Source organism: Pseudoliparis swirei, chromosome 1, assembly GCF_029220125.1.
Source record: "Pseudoliparis swirei isolate HS2019 ecotype Mariana Trench chromosome 1, NWPU_hadal_v1, whole genome shotgun sequence".
Classification (NCBI taxonomy): Eukaryota; Metazoa; Chordata; class Actinopteri; order Perciformes; family Liparidae; genus Pseudoliparis; species Pseudoliparis swirei.
The window spans coordinates 2,966,074-2,983,068 of NC_079388.1; the positions used below are offsets into that span (position 1 = coordinate 2,966,074).

Below are 16,995 nucleotides of genomic sequence, written 5' to 3' on the forward strand. Positions count from 1 at the left end.
GTGTGTAGGTGTGTGTGTGTGTCTGTGTGTGTAGGTGTGTGTGAGTGTGTAGGTGTGTGTGTCTGTGTGTGTAGGTGTGTGTGTGTGAGTGTGTAGGTGTGTTGCCTGTGCATTCATTTGCAAACTAAATACTAACAATAAACCTGACTGTACTTTGTTGTGTGTGCAACAGTGCATGTCTGTATGTTTGAATGCTCAAAGAGGTTGTACGATACGCGTGTGTGTATATGCATGTGTGATTGCGCTGGGTGCAGTGTGTGTGTGTGTATGTGTGTGTGTGTGCTCCTGCACACGTACAGCTTATGTAACACCAAGGCATAACTCCACTGCGCCTGCCATCCTGCTGTGTGTGTGTGTGTGTGTGTGTGTGTGTGTGTGTGTGTGTGTGTGTGTGTGTGTGTGTGTGTAGGTGCTGGCTTGTACGCGTTCGCCCAATTTTGTGTGTAACTGTGACAAGTGTACCCGCTCATGTATGTATGTGTGTGTGTGTGTGTGTGTGTGTGTGTGTGTGTGTGTGTGTTTGTGCATCACGCCATCTGTGCCCGTAAGCTATAGAAACAGCGAGACACATTGCTACACAGAAATCCACATACACCATTAGTGACTTGTGGAATAGCAGCAGAATGTGTGTGTGTGTATGTGTGCGTGCGTATGTGAGTGTGTGTGTGTATGTTTGTGTGTCTACGCATGTGTGTGTATGTATGTGTGTGTTTGTATGTGTGTCTACGCGTGTGTGTGTCTGTGTGTGTTTGTGTGTGTATGTATGTATGCGTGTGTTTGTATGTGTGTGTGCGTGTGTGCACGTGTGTCTCCTGTTCTTCTTGAGTGTGTCACAGCCTGCACGTGCACAGCGTGGTGCTCGCGCGCGGGGAAGGCCCGCGCTGTAAGTGGGTCACTCTCTGAGGACCCAACTCACTCACTCCGGGGTTCACTCTTCCTGTTGGGCCGGGCTGATGGCAACAAGCACCGATGACCTCACCGCAGCATTCGGCCATTGGCCTGCAGACTTCGGGCCTCTCGGCCAATCGCGCGCTGCTCCGGTGACGCGCAGCCAGTCTGCGGCCGCCCTGGTTGGTGGGTTGGCGGGGGGGAGGCGGGACTAAGAGACGCGGAGCGCCTCCTGATTAGCTGGGAGGGTGAGAGCGAGTCGGGGAGTTTGCGAGAGGGGATGGAGAGAAAGAGAGCAGGAGAACTTGGGAGTTGGTGTTCTCTGCGGTTCCCCTGAAACTACACTCAACCTGTGGATCACAGAGGAGGAAAATATAACGCACAGAGAGGAGAGAGTCTCTTTAAAGCGGCGATATCAACGTGTAGTTATAATACGTGAGACAGCTTGAGCCGTAACATATATACATATATATATATATATATACATATACATATATACATATATGCATATATATATACATATATATATACATATATACATATACATATATATATACATCTACATATATATATATACATTCAATTTTATAATATCAGGTCGGTGTGTTTAGTCTTACGAAACAAGTCCAACCCGTTTAAAAAAAAGAAACAGACAGACAGCGTCTCCTCCGTGTCTGTGCCCGTGTCCCATGTGTGTAAACAAGTGAAGGGGGGATGAAAAGAAGAGAGGAGAGAGAAGAGATCTCACTCCCGTCCTGCGTGCCCGACTAAGTCGTAGACATGCCCACACAGGAGCCCCATTGGCCGCCGCAGCCTCGCTCTCCCAACAGCTGTTCTGTGTTTTCCCACACTGTGATTGGCTGCGGCGCGCCTTCCATCACGTTCCATTTGACGCGTGGCCCCGCCTCCTCTCCCCTTCCGCGGCATCCCATTGGCTACTGTACGCGTTCGTGCCCCGCGATTGGCCTCGCCGGCTGGTTGTCAAGGCTTCGGGGCTTCATTCACCATTTTGCGACTGTAGTGTAGAATGCACAGGGCAGTAGTTGTTTTCCTCCCTTTAAGTTGCTTTGCTGGAGAAACATGGATCCACGCTGATTGGCAGCTGCGGACCAGCGGCCGACCTGCCCTATTTTACCCCGCGGACTCACCGGAGAACCACCCCGGGGTGCTATATGAGCTCTGGTGAGTATTAGCTGCCCACAAATATGTCCCCTGCAGCACTGCAGTGGGGCTGGTGGGCTCTCGCGGAGCCGCTGACGCTGCCCGTGTTTACCGGGGCTGTAGCCCGTGTTAGCGGGGGAGCCGGTCACCGTGTCCCCCCGGTGTCTGGGTGAGCCCACGGAGAGGAGCGGACTGCGGATTGAGTGTCTTGTGCGAGGAGGAGGAGGAGGAGAGAGAAAAAAGGGAGCGGTGCTGAGAGACATAGTGAGCGTGAAACTTTTCCACTAGAAATAAATTCAACGCCATAACTGCCGCCGGACTTCCTATAACAACTATTATTGCGCGGTATCCAAAACCTCCCGAAAAGTCGCTTGTCATTCCCTCCGCCGCTGTCTCCGTGACATTGTTCTTCTTCTTCTTCTTCTCTTTTTTCTCTCCACGAATCAACGTGGCTGTTTGAATTAACGTGTTGTGCTCCCGGGGCTAGAGGGCCTTCTCCCGGGGACTACTTCGCGGCCACATATTGACACTTTCCCCTCCTCGTATCTCGGCGGTAATTACGCAAAAGACGACGGGGGTCGTCACAAAGTTACCGGGCCGGTTGTCGCGACCCTTTGGACCGACTGTCACTGTCGGATGGGCCGGAGCCGGCCCACTTTAGTCCGCGGGCTCGTGACCGTGGAGCGGCTGCACAAAGTGAACGCGCCCGTCGCGTCGGGACATTTCACGCAGCGCGGGCCCGTAATACGCGCTATTAAGTGGTTAATGTGGCTGTTAAACCGGTTATTTCCCGGTGACAGTGAGTTGAGGATTTCTAAGCGGCCTTGTGTGTGTGTGCGCGCGCGCGTATGTGTGTGTGTGTGTGTGTGTAGTTGAGGCCTGGCCGCTGCACGCCACGGCCTGCCGTGTTGTGGAGTACACACTGGTAGTACTCGCGGTACTACGAGGCATTGACACATACACGGTACTATCCAGATAACCAGAGGTGACGTCATCGCCTCCCGGAGTCTTCAGACTTGTGCTGTGCACCTTGTGTGGACAAGTGACCGTGTGTGCACTCCTAATAATAAAGCCCTGTAGTGATCCTGTTTGACACTTTTCAAGAGCTGCTCTGCTATTGACCAAACTTTTGACTCTACAGAAATATATAATAATAACATGATTATTTCGGTCCATAAAGGACTGAAACGTCATATTTTAGTAAATTATAAGGAATGTACGGCAGCATGTTGCCCAAAGTGTGTTGGGCATATGCAGTTTTATTCAATTTTATTCAGTTTATATCACAAATTCAAAATGTGCCTCAGTTTCATAGCATAAATATGAAGAAGTGATGACATCATACTCAATATTATACCCCGTTGCATTTCACTTTAAGTGGTTATTAGGTGCTCGTATGCCGAGTTGCTGCCGTTCATGTTATTGTCACCGACGTGTGACTTGCATCGGCTCCATGTTGCCATAGAGTTATGGATCACCATGTATAAGAGAAGGGAAACACCGTTTCTGGACGTTCACCATGACTGTGCGGTCCAATCCGAGTGCACCGATGAGCAGATAGCGCGTGGAGCGTAGGAGGCCCACTATAGCTCCCATACGGGGCTCTCCTCGCCGCGTGGAGAGCGAGTTGCGTCAGTTTGTCTTTAAGCTGTTATCACCAGGACGCCGACGCCAGCTGTTGTGCACGGCGCACTACTGAGTGAACACACGTAGCATAACTCCACCGTGACCAAGTAAGGCCGCCTGCCAAATAATTTTTATGGTGGCTGCTCTACGGTTGTCTGTCCTAAATAGGGATTTGCATAGAGCACAGTGACGGCTATTAGCTCCCTGTGTGCACTCTCAACTATCATCACATAGGCGTGTGTGTGTGTGTGTGTGTGTGGCCTTGAGACAGGCGGCACTTATCTCTGAAAATTGATGTGGCAGACATTAAAAGGGCCTGAATGAATGCGCTGACAAGCGGGGAGGCAGCGGAGGAGGCGGGTGGGAGGATGGACGTGGAGGTGGGGGACAGATGGGAGAGACATGGAAGTTAACAGACAGCCAAACCGCCACTGACAAGTAGATGTGTCTCGCGGTGCATGATAGACATCGACGATAGAACATTCTGACAGTGAACATCGGTTGTGCGAATATTTCAGAAAAGGCGACAGGGCTTATTGGGGGGGGGGGGGGGGGGGGTGTTTAGATTCTCGGTCTGGCTCCGGTAGCTCTGTGGAAACTCTCGCGTTGGAAAAGAAACGAGGCCGAGCGCACGGCAGCGAGGACCCGAGGCGAGTCCCACGCGTATCGGCCGCACGGCAGACACACCAGTTAAATGACAAAAGCCTCCCCATTCAACAAGTCAGCAGAATCAATCAGTTTTACTTTGTAACTGAGGGCAGAGGACCGTGAGTCCGGAGAGGGAATGGAAGGTACTCTGACCGACTGGAGCAGCCACACTCAATGACTCTGGCTAGAGCAGCCACACTCAATGACTGGAGCAGCCACGCTCAATGACTCTGGCTAGAGCAGCCACACTCAATGACTCTGGAGCAGCCACGCTCAATGACTCTGGAGCAGCCACGCTCAATGACTCTGGCTAGAGCAGCCACACTCAATGACTGGAGCAGCCACGCTCAATGACTCTGGCTAGAGCAGCCACGCTCAATGACTGGAGCAGCCACGCTCAATGACTCTGGAGCGGAATGACAATTAATCAGAAACAACTCCAGTCTTTTTCTGGGTGACTGCAGAGCACAAAATGAGCATCGAGACTTCAGCGGAAAGGAGAGGAGAGAGAAAAAGAGCGAGGAAGAGGTGGGAATCGATACATAGGAGAGAGAAGAAGAGGCAGCCGGAGGAGAAGGATGCAAAGTGTAATAGTAGCAAAGAGAGAGAGAGTGAGAGAGAGAGAAGGAGGAATAAAGTAACGGGAAGTTAGGTAATGGTCTTCCACAGGAAATTGAGTTTGTAGGGGCGGATTGACTCGTGCTTTAAAATACATAGATAAAGGTCGAGAGAGAGAGAGAGAGAGAGAAGAAAAGAAAAAAAGAGAAGGGTTTCACTATGCGAGCGAAGAAGGAATTCCCCCGCCTCTACTGCCCCGGCCAAGAAGTAGTGTGTGTGAGAGTGCATGTGCATGCAGAAAGGCTTGTCTGGGCAAATTGCAAAGTGCTCCTCACTATTTCCATACCGTGTTGTGAGGCTGCTTTGTGTTTACCCGACAATATGGCCTCCTGTTTTCAATATGTACCTGGTGTATGGATGCAGGCCTTTTTGCAATGTGAGTAGAACCTGTTATGTAATGAATTAATGTGTAATGAGTTTGTAAATGAGTCATTTTCATTATTACTCTAATACGATGGTGCATTATTTAGCGCGGAATACATTTCTTTTAGAATTTTTGTTGATATTTAACTGGTTATTACGCTTGTTTTTTTGTGACCATAAAGTCCCACTTTGCTTTTATTTTGAATGACTTTGTAATGTCTGTTTTTGATCCAGTCGGTGCCTTTTCTGGTCCGAGCCAGGCAGTCGGCGGCTATCTGTCGTGGTGAATGGGCTTTTTTGCATTTCTGAATGTGTTTGCCACATGAGTAAACCACACTCCCTGTTCCCTTTCTTTTAGAGTCACTGGAATAAAGTGGGCAAGTGCCGAAGTCGCGCAACAAAGACGAGACGATGAGAGAGAGAGGCCCCGGCAGAGGAGGAAAATAGAGCTAATAGAAAGGAGGTGGAAGAAGGAAAAAAAAACAAGAGAGGAACGCCAAAGAGAATCTCTGGGATAAATAAATAAAAATAATTGTTTAGAGAAAAAGCAAGCTAGATGAAAACATGAAGCCGATAAAGAAGCAGGGCCGGCGCTCTCCCCCCTCCACCCGGGCCAAGGGGGGGAAGCGTCGGGGAGCCGGGGACGCCCCCGAAGGAGGGGAGAAGAGAGACTCAGATGAGAACAGAGACAGAAGCAGATCCCCGCAAAGCAGAACACCCTCCTCCTCGTTTTCTTCTAATTCACTTTTTGAGTCGTCCCAGACGGACCCGACCAGAGCACGGGGCGAGGGAGAGGGCGTCCACCGGCTGTCGGAAACGACAGTAGCACTCGTGATGGATTCTGGGAAATTTGTGACATCCTCGGATGACAGATCAGGGAGGCCAGCTGTGAGCGTGAGCTGCCACGGTGACAGCGGTGGTGGCAGTAGTTGTAGTAACAGTAGTACGCCGAGCACCAACAACAGCCCAAACCCCGCCTCCAGCCGCAAAACGGCCACCTTCAAGTCCCGCGTTCCCAAGAAGAAGTACACCTCCGAACACTGCTTGTCTGCTACTGGTAACCACAGCAACGCTTCCTCCAGCACGCCCCCGCATCTTCCTCTTAGTGGTGGGGTCATCAACCACGGGTCAACGGGTTCGGGTAAAGACATCGGTGTCCCTCACCCCGATGGCAACGGTCAAAGCACGAGCCTGATTAACGACTTCCACAGCAGGACCGCTGGCCGGGAGGGGCCTCAGGACGGCTCCCCAGGACCCCCGACGCTGACGCTGGCAGGGGACAGGGAAAGGCCCGGGGGAGTGGAAGGGGCGAGAGATGTGGAGCGAACGTCGCCCGTCCTCTTACCCCGCTGCTCCTCAACGGACACCGCCAGCGAGCACTCGGCCGACCTGGAGGGCGTCGGCGACCCGCGCGCCCTCACACAGATGTCTACGCACGCGCTGCCCGGTCTCCCCGATGCTGACGCCCTCGCCAAAGGAATGAAGAATCAGCGCGTCCTCGCCCGACAGCGCCGGAGAAAAAGTGACGAGGTGGGAGGAGGCGAGAGGAGGGACGAAGGGGGGATTTCAGACTTGGTGTTCCGGGCGGGCGTGGTGCGTAAGGTCAGCGGTGAATTTGGAAGCCTGGAGGTTCAGCTGAATGGTGAGAAGACGCTGTGCCGTTATCCGTACCAACACGACAGCCCCCCAGGGGTGGTGGACATTATCTTAGACGCCCCACCGCCTGGTGTCCATCCAATAGCTATTGGCACCCGTGTCTGCGTGCCGTTTGGAAATGAGGAGGGCAGCGAGGGCCAGTGGCAGTGGTACCGAGAAGGTGTGGTGACCCAGGTGGACACGCACCCTGCGGTGGCCAACCGCTACCGCGTCCTGCTGTCTGAGGAAAGACCTGATTCCGTGGGCGAGGAAGAGGACGGCAGAGGGACAGCTGGTGGGACCCAGGCAGTGTGGGTCTCCAGACAGACACTCCGGCTTCTGGTGCCGCCTTGGGACCTGGATCTGCCGTCTGGAGGGGGGCGGGACGGAGAGGAGGGATTCAGTGACAAGGAACTGGAACGGGACGACAGGGAGGAGATCGATGTGGAGCAGGAGGTGTGTCGTTTGAGCCGGGGGATGACGCCCGGCGCGGGAAGAGGAATACCTTACCCCGGTATGGTGCCTGTTTCCTCCACATCAGGCCACAGCATTACCTCCCCAGTTACCACAGCTTCTGTCCTCAGCCTGGCTCCTGGCCGAGAGTGGGAGATTGAGAAAGACTTAGAGAGGGAGAGGGACCTCCAGAGAATGCAGGAAAGAGAGAGGGAAAGAGAGAACAGTGTGAAGCAGCAACAGCACCAACAACAGCAGCAGCAACACCACCCATACATGCCACTCACCCCCGAAGAAGACATGGAGGTATCTCACTTTAACATGCTTCCAATAGGGGCGATCATACCGGGGGCCCAAACGATGGCACTTCCCCTGCACCGCCACATCATCTCGAAGCCCCCGCCTGGCTACCTCAATCCCCACCTTTCTGTGGTGCGAGGCGTCGAGGTCCCCTCTACCCACCTTGCCTTGAACCCTCACCCTCCTCCTTCACCTGTCCTACTAGGCCTTGACCCAGCAACTGCAACAGCTGCAGCTGTCATTACCATCCCTCAACTTCCCCCTCTCCCTCCCATCTCCTCTTCCACCGCCTCCTCCTCTAGAGTCGAGAAGGCCCAAGGAGGAAGTTCTTCCAGTGGAGGAGCCGGTGGTGGCGGTGGATCCGGATCAGGTTCAACCTCCTCCTCACGTTCCCGCACCCCACTGACAGCTGCCCAGCAAAAGTACACGAAGGGAGATGTGGTGTGCACGCCAACAGGCATCCGCAAGAAGTTCAACGGGAAGCAATGGAGGAGGTTGTGCTCCAGGGAAGGCTGCTCAAAAGAGTCCCAGCGCCGAGGATACTGCTCCAGACACCTCTCGATGAGGACCAAGGAAATGGAAGCCAGCGGAGGTAGCCGGGAACGGGGCGGAGCCAGCAGCACAGGGACCCTGACGCCCTCTGACCTTCGAATGAGCGGTGGAAGAGCCAGCTCGGAGTTTGACTGGGATGAGACGTCGCGCGAAAGCAGCGAGGCCAGCAGCCGTGGAGGAGACTCCCGCCCCCGCCTGGTCCTTCCCTCTCTGCTCCCCCAGGACCTCTCTCGTTTTGACTTTGATGAGTGTGAGGCCGCGACCATGCTGGTCTCCCTAGGGGGCTCCCGCTCAGGCACGCCCTCATACTCGCCTATCTCTAACCAATCGCCCTTCTCCCCTACCCCATCGCCCTCGCCCTCTCCGCTCTTCGGCTTTCGTCCTGCCAATTTCAGCCCCATCACTGCTCCCGCCTCGCTTACTCCACGCCGGCATCGCCAGCTTAGCGGCACTAAGATCGGTACACTGGGTCTCGATCGAGAGCGCAACCTGTCGGGCATCGTGCCCACGTTTCAGACCAATCTCACCTTCACGGTCCCCATGAGCCCCAGCAAAAGGAAGCTCGACACCCATCCGCCCCCTCCGCTGCCTGCAATCCAGGACTACCAGATCAAACCTGAGCAACAGCAGCTGGTGGGCATGATGGGAGACCCAACCCTGGGCCACAACCCTGCCGCCTTCAGAGTCCTCTCCCCCCAGAGTCAGCCCACCACCCCCTCCTCACTTTCCTTTCCCCGGCCTCGTAGCGCCTCCAGCAGGCCACCGTCCTCCGCTGCCTCCACGCCACCGCCCATGCTGGTCTCTCCCACTCCCCCCTCCCCGCTGCCCCAGGAGCCCTCCCCACGCTGCATCGTGCCGCTCCGCGATTCCCCAGTTATCGTCCGCAACCCAGATGTCCCCCTGGCCAAGTTCTCTGATGGCCCATTGGGGAGGAGAGAGAGGAGCAGGTCTCGAGAGCACAGCCTGCCCCAGCACACAACTCTCTCAGGCCTCCAGGTCCCCGTTCCCATCAACGGGGCAACCACCAACGGTGCAGTTCTCCTGCGCAACCCCACACCCACACTGGTCCTGGTCACTTCCAGCTCGGTAAGTTTTGTTTTTGTGGAATATGATCACATGCAGTATAGAGATTGGCCATGTGGATAAAGTCCTATCGCAATATCCTTGCATTATCATATCTTGGTATACAATATAATTTTATTTGAGATATAAATATATAAGAAATGGGAGAGCAGCGTAGTTCTTTCACTTGACCTCTTATATTTTGTGTTTTTTTTTATTTTTATTCTTGTGTGTTGCTGCTACTGACTCGACAAATTTCCCCTTGGGGATTAATAAAGTATATATCTATCTATCTATCTAAATGGCTCCCGATAGCTGCACCATTGGTGCATGAATGGGTGTGACGGAATTTCTTATATCCTGATGGGTAGGTGGCACCGTGGCAGCCCCGAACATCAGTGTATGAAGAGGTGAATGAGGGCACGTGGTGTAAAGTGGTCGGAAGACTCAAATAGTGCTAAACAAGTACAAGTCCATTTTAACTTCCAAGTCCATTTGGTCAAAATATGCTGATCTTGCAAAAGTGTCTATTCCACTGATACAGAATGCTGTGTGGACATCATAACCTCGGCGATGTAACATCTATAATTTTGTCAGTGACTAAGAAACTCCACCTTGAAAGTGAATGAAAAGAATACTTGACTGAAAATCTGTATTATTAGGATCAAATATAAAATGTGTAGAGCTTGGATTCACAGCAGAGTCCAGTCATCAAAAGGATCTTTCGAAACCGTGAAACCCTTTTGCACTGAGGGCAACAGCGTGACATTGAAGTCGTGTTATTTACCGTGTTGTGTTGTGTGAGGACTCTCTTGAGTGTTGGGAACATACTGAACAAATTGATTTACACCTTAGTCGCAACCTTTTAGTTTAATTATCAAAGGAGAGAATTTATATCAGAACAGAGCACCAATAAAGCACATTAAAAGTAAGTAATGCATACTATTAAAAGTAAGTAATAAAAACCATTACAATTACTGTATACTGTAAAAAAAATATATGTCACTGATTCTTGAGATAAGGGACAAAACTACTTTTGAAACCTAAAAAACTAAAATGGGCAGCACATTCATTTGGAATAGATTTTCTTATAAACACAGGTCTGACCTAACAAACCCTGTAAAGGAACAAGTTTTTTATTAAATCACTTTTTATAAAAAATGACATTTATCCAATTTGTGTGTTGACATTTGTCAACTCCGTCAGATGCATTAGAAATCATTTTATTTTTATTTAAATGATTCAGTGACACTTTTGTATTTAAATATATAATAATAGTGTGCCTACTCCCAGTTAAGTGATACAAAAAACATTGTATTCCCTTTTTTTAATTTTACACAGTTGAGGAAAAACGCTGTTGGTAAAAAACTTAATTTTGTTATTTATTTTTAAAATTTTACATATTTAATCTGTGGTTATATGCAGTTAAGACACCACTGCATGTAGTCCATGCAATGTTTTAGTGAATTAACTCTATAAAATAAACAGACACATCTTAGGGTGGGACAAAACTGACGGTGTTGACGGACTGATGTAAAATCACAGCAAACAAGGTTAACAAGGCCGTAAAGCTCACATGAGACATTCATGTGTTTTCAGTCCCTCTGTGCTTGGATTATAAGTGTATTTAACTGTTTAAGGACAAACTTAAAACTTATTAGCAAAGTCAATGAACGATGCTGGATCCTGAATCCTCTGTGTGTTACGAGACCATCACTTTAGAGAAATGGCACGCATAACAAACAGGCCAAGAAAATGGGGGCGGTGAAAGGTAAAGATCTTTAATGACCAAGAATTAACTCAATACACAACCAACTCTATACTATAAATAAAGTAAAAGGTTAACTTTAAACTAAACACATCCTGGTTCGGTTGAGCACGTCTACTGGAAGTTGGCTCCTCCATACTCTGCTCTAGTGGACTATCTGGAGGGGTGTCTACTTTCTGCCTAAAAGCAATAAATCTAAATTAACATTTGTGTTGATCATTTATTTTTTGCCAGTCAGTCAGTTTTGTATAAGTATTATGCCAATATTAAATCATAAACACAATCTGTGTTTAGTATGCATCCAACAATGAGGTTTTGGAGCATTTGTCAACGCCGTCAGCTTGAACGTCAACAGTCAGACAGCCATTCTGACGGAGTTGACGCCTGACGGAGTTGACGAAATTAAAGTTTTTATTGTCTGAATCGTATCCAGTACACTGGAGCCATTTAGATTCTTCCCAGTTGCTAGCTGCCTACATAAATTCACCAAAAACACCTCCATTTATTTCACAATTCTTATTTAAAATAATCATTCTTGGATGACAAAGTTCACATAATAAACCTGTGACGACAGTTATATCAACTTAGTTTGCTAAACATATATATAAATGTTAAACTTCCGAGACCATGTGCTGTACTGATGCCTCCATCAAGAGAAGAAGCATGTACAAGGGGTCCTCAGGGTTAAAGTTCAGACCATAATATGCCAGATTTTTTTAATTTGTAAAAATTCTGACGGAGTTGCCATGAACTGAGGACACTACTTTGAGCGGCAATTTTTAATGTATAATTTAATGGGTATTTTGCTTTATGCATTCGGTTACATTCTATAAAGCCATGCAATTAATTTCATATTGATATTTATGTATTTATTACATTTTTAATGACTTTTCTTTGCAATTAGAACCTGTGACCTCTTGCAGAGGACATGTTAATTTGCATGTACTTTCTAGGGCAATGCTTGCTCTTGGTCAAATTGCTATGAAAATATATAAATATAGACAAAACTAAGTACATTGGGGTAGTTAAGTCATTCATGTTGAGCTTTTAAAGTCTATTTCAATTAATTTATATATGGAATTCTTAAGCCAAGCTTTGCATTTCAGTGGAGGACATGAATTGTCCCTTATCTCAAGAATCAGTGATATACAGGACTGTCTCAGAAAATTAGAATATTGTGATAAAGTTCTTTATTTTCTGTAATGCAATTAAAAAAACAAAAATGTCATGCATTCTGGATTCATTACAAATCAACTGAAATATTGCAAGCCTTTTATTCTTTTAATATTGCTGATTATGGCTTACAGCTTAAGAAAACTCTAAAATCCTATCTCATAAAATTTGAATATTTCCTCAGACCAAGTAAAAAAAAAGATTTATAACAGCAAAACAAAATCAAACATTTGAAAATGTGTTTCCAGGTGTTTCGAGTTAATTAGACGATTCAAGTGATTTGTTTAATACCCTACTAGTATACTTTTTCATGATATTCTAATATTTAGACATAGGATATTTGAGTTTTCTTAAGCTGTAAGCCATAATCAGCAATATTAAAAGAATAAAAGGCTTGCAATATTTCAGTTGATTTGTAATGAATCCAGAATGCATGACATTTTTGTTTTTTTAATTGCATTACAGAAAATAAAGAACTTTATCACAATATTCTAATTTTCTGAGACAGTCCTGTATATACTGCAAATGCTGTTTTAATTTGTTCTCCGTCTCCTCCCAGTCACTGACTCCGGCCACGGGGGGCCACGCTGCCCTGTCCAGCCCCTCCGCGATGCCCACTCCATCGGCCTCCATCCTGTGCTCCTCTGGCTCTGGGGGCCGGGAGAGGAAGCCCGAGGGGCACCAGGACGCCCCCGGCGGGGGGCTGCCGCAGCCGGTGGCCTGTCACCCCACGCCGACTGCTCTGCTGCCGCTCATCCTGCCGGCCGAGTCGCCTCACCCTGCCCCGCGCAAGCAGATCATCATGGGACGCCCGGGGACGGGTGAGTAAGGGCTGGGGAGAGGGAGCTCCGACCTTTGTCCCCGTCAGATACCAAGTCTGCTGAGCCGCTCTTCTTTTGTACTCTATAGTCGGAAGAGATGTGCAGGCTGGAGCTCGTGTACTCCAGCACAGATATTGTTGCTTTCATTATCTCTAGAGTTACAGGAGCGCTGTGGCCATGACTCATATACACTTTACGATGGTTTTCTAGCACTGTAGGAGGAAGCCGTATTCAAAGGATGTTTTTTTTGGCCCCTTGCTTTGTCTTTTCAGGACATGTTGACCTTTTTTCTGAGCATTCTTATTGACTCATATATTGATTAGGAGCGTATGTGGCAATTACTACATTTTCACAAAGTTATAATCTACGACAAATGACAAAGAGTGTCAGATACATGCCGCTTTGGGCTGCTGTTGTTATCTATAAACTGGTTCTTGTTTTTTGTTGCTAGTAATAGCATTGATGCATATTATTATTATTATACTGGAAACAAAAAAAGAAAAGAGAAGCTGCAGATCTCATAATTTCTTGACCCTTCAGTCCTGCATGTAGATGTTGGTGTTCTGGGATGAACTATGTTTATCCTCCTAAATCCAACCATCAGATACCTCTATGTAATACAAGGTGTACTGTGAGTATCAGAAGTTGCACAGTGGTGTTTGAGGATGAAAAAGCAGCGTGAGTTACCCCCCTTTGCCTCCCCTCGTTTTACACTCTATATTTGTTTGACTATGTTGAGGAAATGTTACTTTCTGTATTCTTCTTTCTTGTTGTTCTTAGTTTGTACTCTATGTTGAATGCACTTATTGTAAGTCGCTTTGGATAAAAGCATCTGCTAAATGACATGTCATGTAATGTAATATTTGGGCATCAATTTGTGTGGATGTTTTCTCCGCTTTGTGTGCACTCTGCTGGATATAAGAACATTGGCCACTGAGCAATAGAGGTGTTTGGGTTAATCATATACTGTGTGCTTGTTTCCATGCCAACCTTGCGATATTACACAGCTCCGAAATGTTACTAATATAGGAATGAAGGAAGATGGTTTCCAAATGAAATGCATGATTTCTCATTCATTGCAAGTCTGAAAGTGTTAGTGCAGAAAGATCTGACACAGTTCAAACATTTGACATTTGACAAAACACGAGGTTGTATTTAATAGATTAATATAGAAGATATAAACGTCACAGGGCATTTCTCAGTTCTTATATTCAGTCAAAGTTGCGTAGTTGCTTGGATATCATAAATCAGGGTTGTCTCTGGCTCTAAAGGCTTTTATGTTTTTCTCAACTTACCAGACTGTTTGTCATTATATCCACACTACTGATGACTATTTGTCAAAAAGAATATAGATGTATTTTGTTGTTATTATTTATTTGGTTAAAATTAATTTTGATATTTGATCTCCCCCTAGGGCCCAGCCCTAAATACAGAGATTGAAGGCATATCTTTACACGCTGTCGCATTCCTTAACTCTTGTCTGATTGATTTCTGGACTCGGGTAAAGATGAAGGAAATGTTTTGATATATCAGCCATGCAGGCAACCACCGAGACCCGCGACTCACTCAGTGTGCAACTCAGTGTGTGTAGTGTCAGAGTTATTGAATGTGTGTGTGCAGGAGGGTGTCACGCTTTTCATATCTATGTATGTGTGTGTGTGAGAGAGAGAGAGAGAGAGAGCGAAGGGGTGTTTCACTGAAACTTTTAAGAGGGCGAGAATATTGACATGTCTAGACATGCAGGAGTGCAGAGAGCAACAAGGACATTCACACTCCTCCTCTCTCTCTCACACACACACATTCATCCAGACAATCAACAGCCTCAGACAGGGGGCATCAAGGGCAGGTTTGCCGTGATGTGAATGTGTTTCATCACTAGCAGCAGACAACAAAAAAAGAAGTAATCATATTTGCCGGCGCGTTGTCATGGATACACAGTTTCCACCGGTAGAATTAGCGCAGGAAAGCGTCGAGGCCTGGGCTGATTGTCAGAGTGTGCTTTCCCCTCCTTCCCTCCCTCACATCCCTCGCACTGCTGCCGCCGCTAACGGCCGCCTGCCCCCCCCCCCCCCCCCCCGTCCTGCCACACGGCTCTGGAGCCGCGTTATTGCTTATTTTTGGCGCACGCGGGAGAAATTATTCTTGAGATTCTCCCAAGCGGCGGTCCTGTTAGCAGCCACGTGACACGTGAATGTCTACAGCACGAGTTCCCACTTCAAAGCACGAGGACGGCTTGTTGGTGTGAACCAGCAGAGGCAAGGCGTGCGCTGGATCTCTGGCATCTTTCACAACTCGCCCCCGTCGGTGCTTCCCTGGAATACTCTCGCCTCGCCTCTTCGGGGTGTCGGGGGGGTTCTTTATGAAATGTGTCGGGGGACTCGAGTCAGATTTCTTCACCACCGTAAAGTAAAAAAAGCGATATGCTTGTCTCTCTCTTTACCGACCGCCACCGCCTGTGGCCTATGGAAGCCCATTTACACCACTGTGAGAAGAAAATTAGGCTCTTTTAAGTCAGAATTATGAGATCATAAGTCAGAATTATGAGAAAGTGAGTCGAAATGATGAGATAGTATCTCATAATTATGACTAACAGTCGAAGTTGGAACTGAACAATGTCACCGATGCAGTTTCATTTCTAGAAAAGGTTCAGCTATTTTTTTAAACAGCTGCGCTCTGCATTTCCCAGCCAATGCGACTCAGACAATAGTGGCATTTGTTCGGGACTACTTTTTCGACGGTGGATGAATACACATTTGGTGCTGTGGGGGGGGGGGGGGGTAATTGCAGCAGTAGTGTGGCATAAGTCCGATTCATTTTAAACTACAGTGCCCGCTGTTCATTGCAAGAATGTCAAATGTCACTCAGTCCAACGCCGTTGCCTCGCTGGCGTGTTTTTAATAGTTTTTGACAACAATGGCGCTCTTATGGAGCTCAGATAATACTTGTCTGAGTCAGTTCATTGTGAGTTTTGGGCTTTTTTTTCCTGGTGTTTTTTGGATTATGTATTTAAAAGAGCAGAAATGTTACTGACTGCAGATTTATTCTCATTGATTTGGTTTCACACACTCATATTTGGTGGAGGCAGAGTTGGAAAGCAAAGCCGGCCAAATAAGAACCACAGCTGTGGGTGGAAGCAGCGAGGAGTGTTGATTTTGCACTTCCCCTGTTACATTAACACGCAGCAGGTTTACTACAGGCTTCTTGACCCTGTAAACATTTCCTGTTGTCATTCAAATGAGTCACTGTCACTTTCCACCGCCAGTTGGAAGGAGTCTGTTCCTGCCAGTGTAGTTTCTGTGTTTTTGTTATTGATCCAAGTCCGGGAAAGTATGGATTCGTCTGATAAAAAAAAAGGTATTAAACTTAATCTTAAGCTTAAACCTTCCACGCGTCGGGCCTAACAAAACCCTTGAACAGGACATTATTGACGATATAGTACTGCCTCTTGTACCTTATTGCTTAAATACGTATTTCAAAGTTCAGAGCAGTGATAAGTCAGGTGACACCAGAATCTGCAAAAGAGGACTTCTTGAACAGCGAGATGTGTCTGGGATATGTTCTCCATTGTCTTGCTCAGCAGTATCTGCACCTCCTTTTCAGATGAGCCATAAGCCGGAGAGCGGTTAGCTATAAATAGAGCATTTTAATACTTTATTTAAAAATTATTAATGGCAACGGAACCTGGACATTGCAGTGCCGCAGCATAGTTGGAAGGCAGTTTATTTCTATGCGGAGTAGCTAGTCAGGGGAGGATGGGAGAGCGAGACTGAACCAACTCTCTTTATTATGTCGTAGTTTATAATTACATCCTTTATATATTAGATAGATATAAACACATAGAGACCCTAAGCTGCTGATTAAAATACAACATAGAGCATTTATTCCAAAAGTGGAAATATCCAAACTAGCAGTAATAGTTGTGATTGA

The 16,995-nt window shown here is 47.7% G+C and overlaps 1 protein-coding gene across 2 annotated transcripts in view; it reads left to right on the forward strand.

Annotated features, from left to right (window-relative positions):
* Positions 1-1,933: 1,933 nt before the first annotated feature.
* cica (capicua transcriptional repressor a) overlaps positions 1,934-16,995 on the forward strand; it is a 47,760-nt gene continuing 32,698 nt past the window's right edge. For both annotated transcript variants that reach the window (XM_056424575.1, XM_056424656.1), the window contains exons 1-3: positions 1,934-2,070; positions 5,663-9,330; positions 12,807-13,068. In XM_056424575.1, the coding sequence (XP_056280550.1) occupies positions 5,869-9,330; positions 12,807-13,068 (3,724 nt within the window). In that variant the 5' untranslated portion in view covers positions 1,934-2,070; positions 5,663-5,868. The remainder of the gene's footprint in view (positions 2,071-5,662; positions 9,331-12,806; positions 13,069-16,995) is intronic.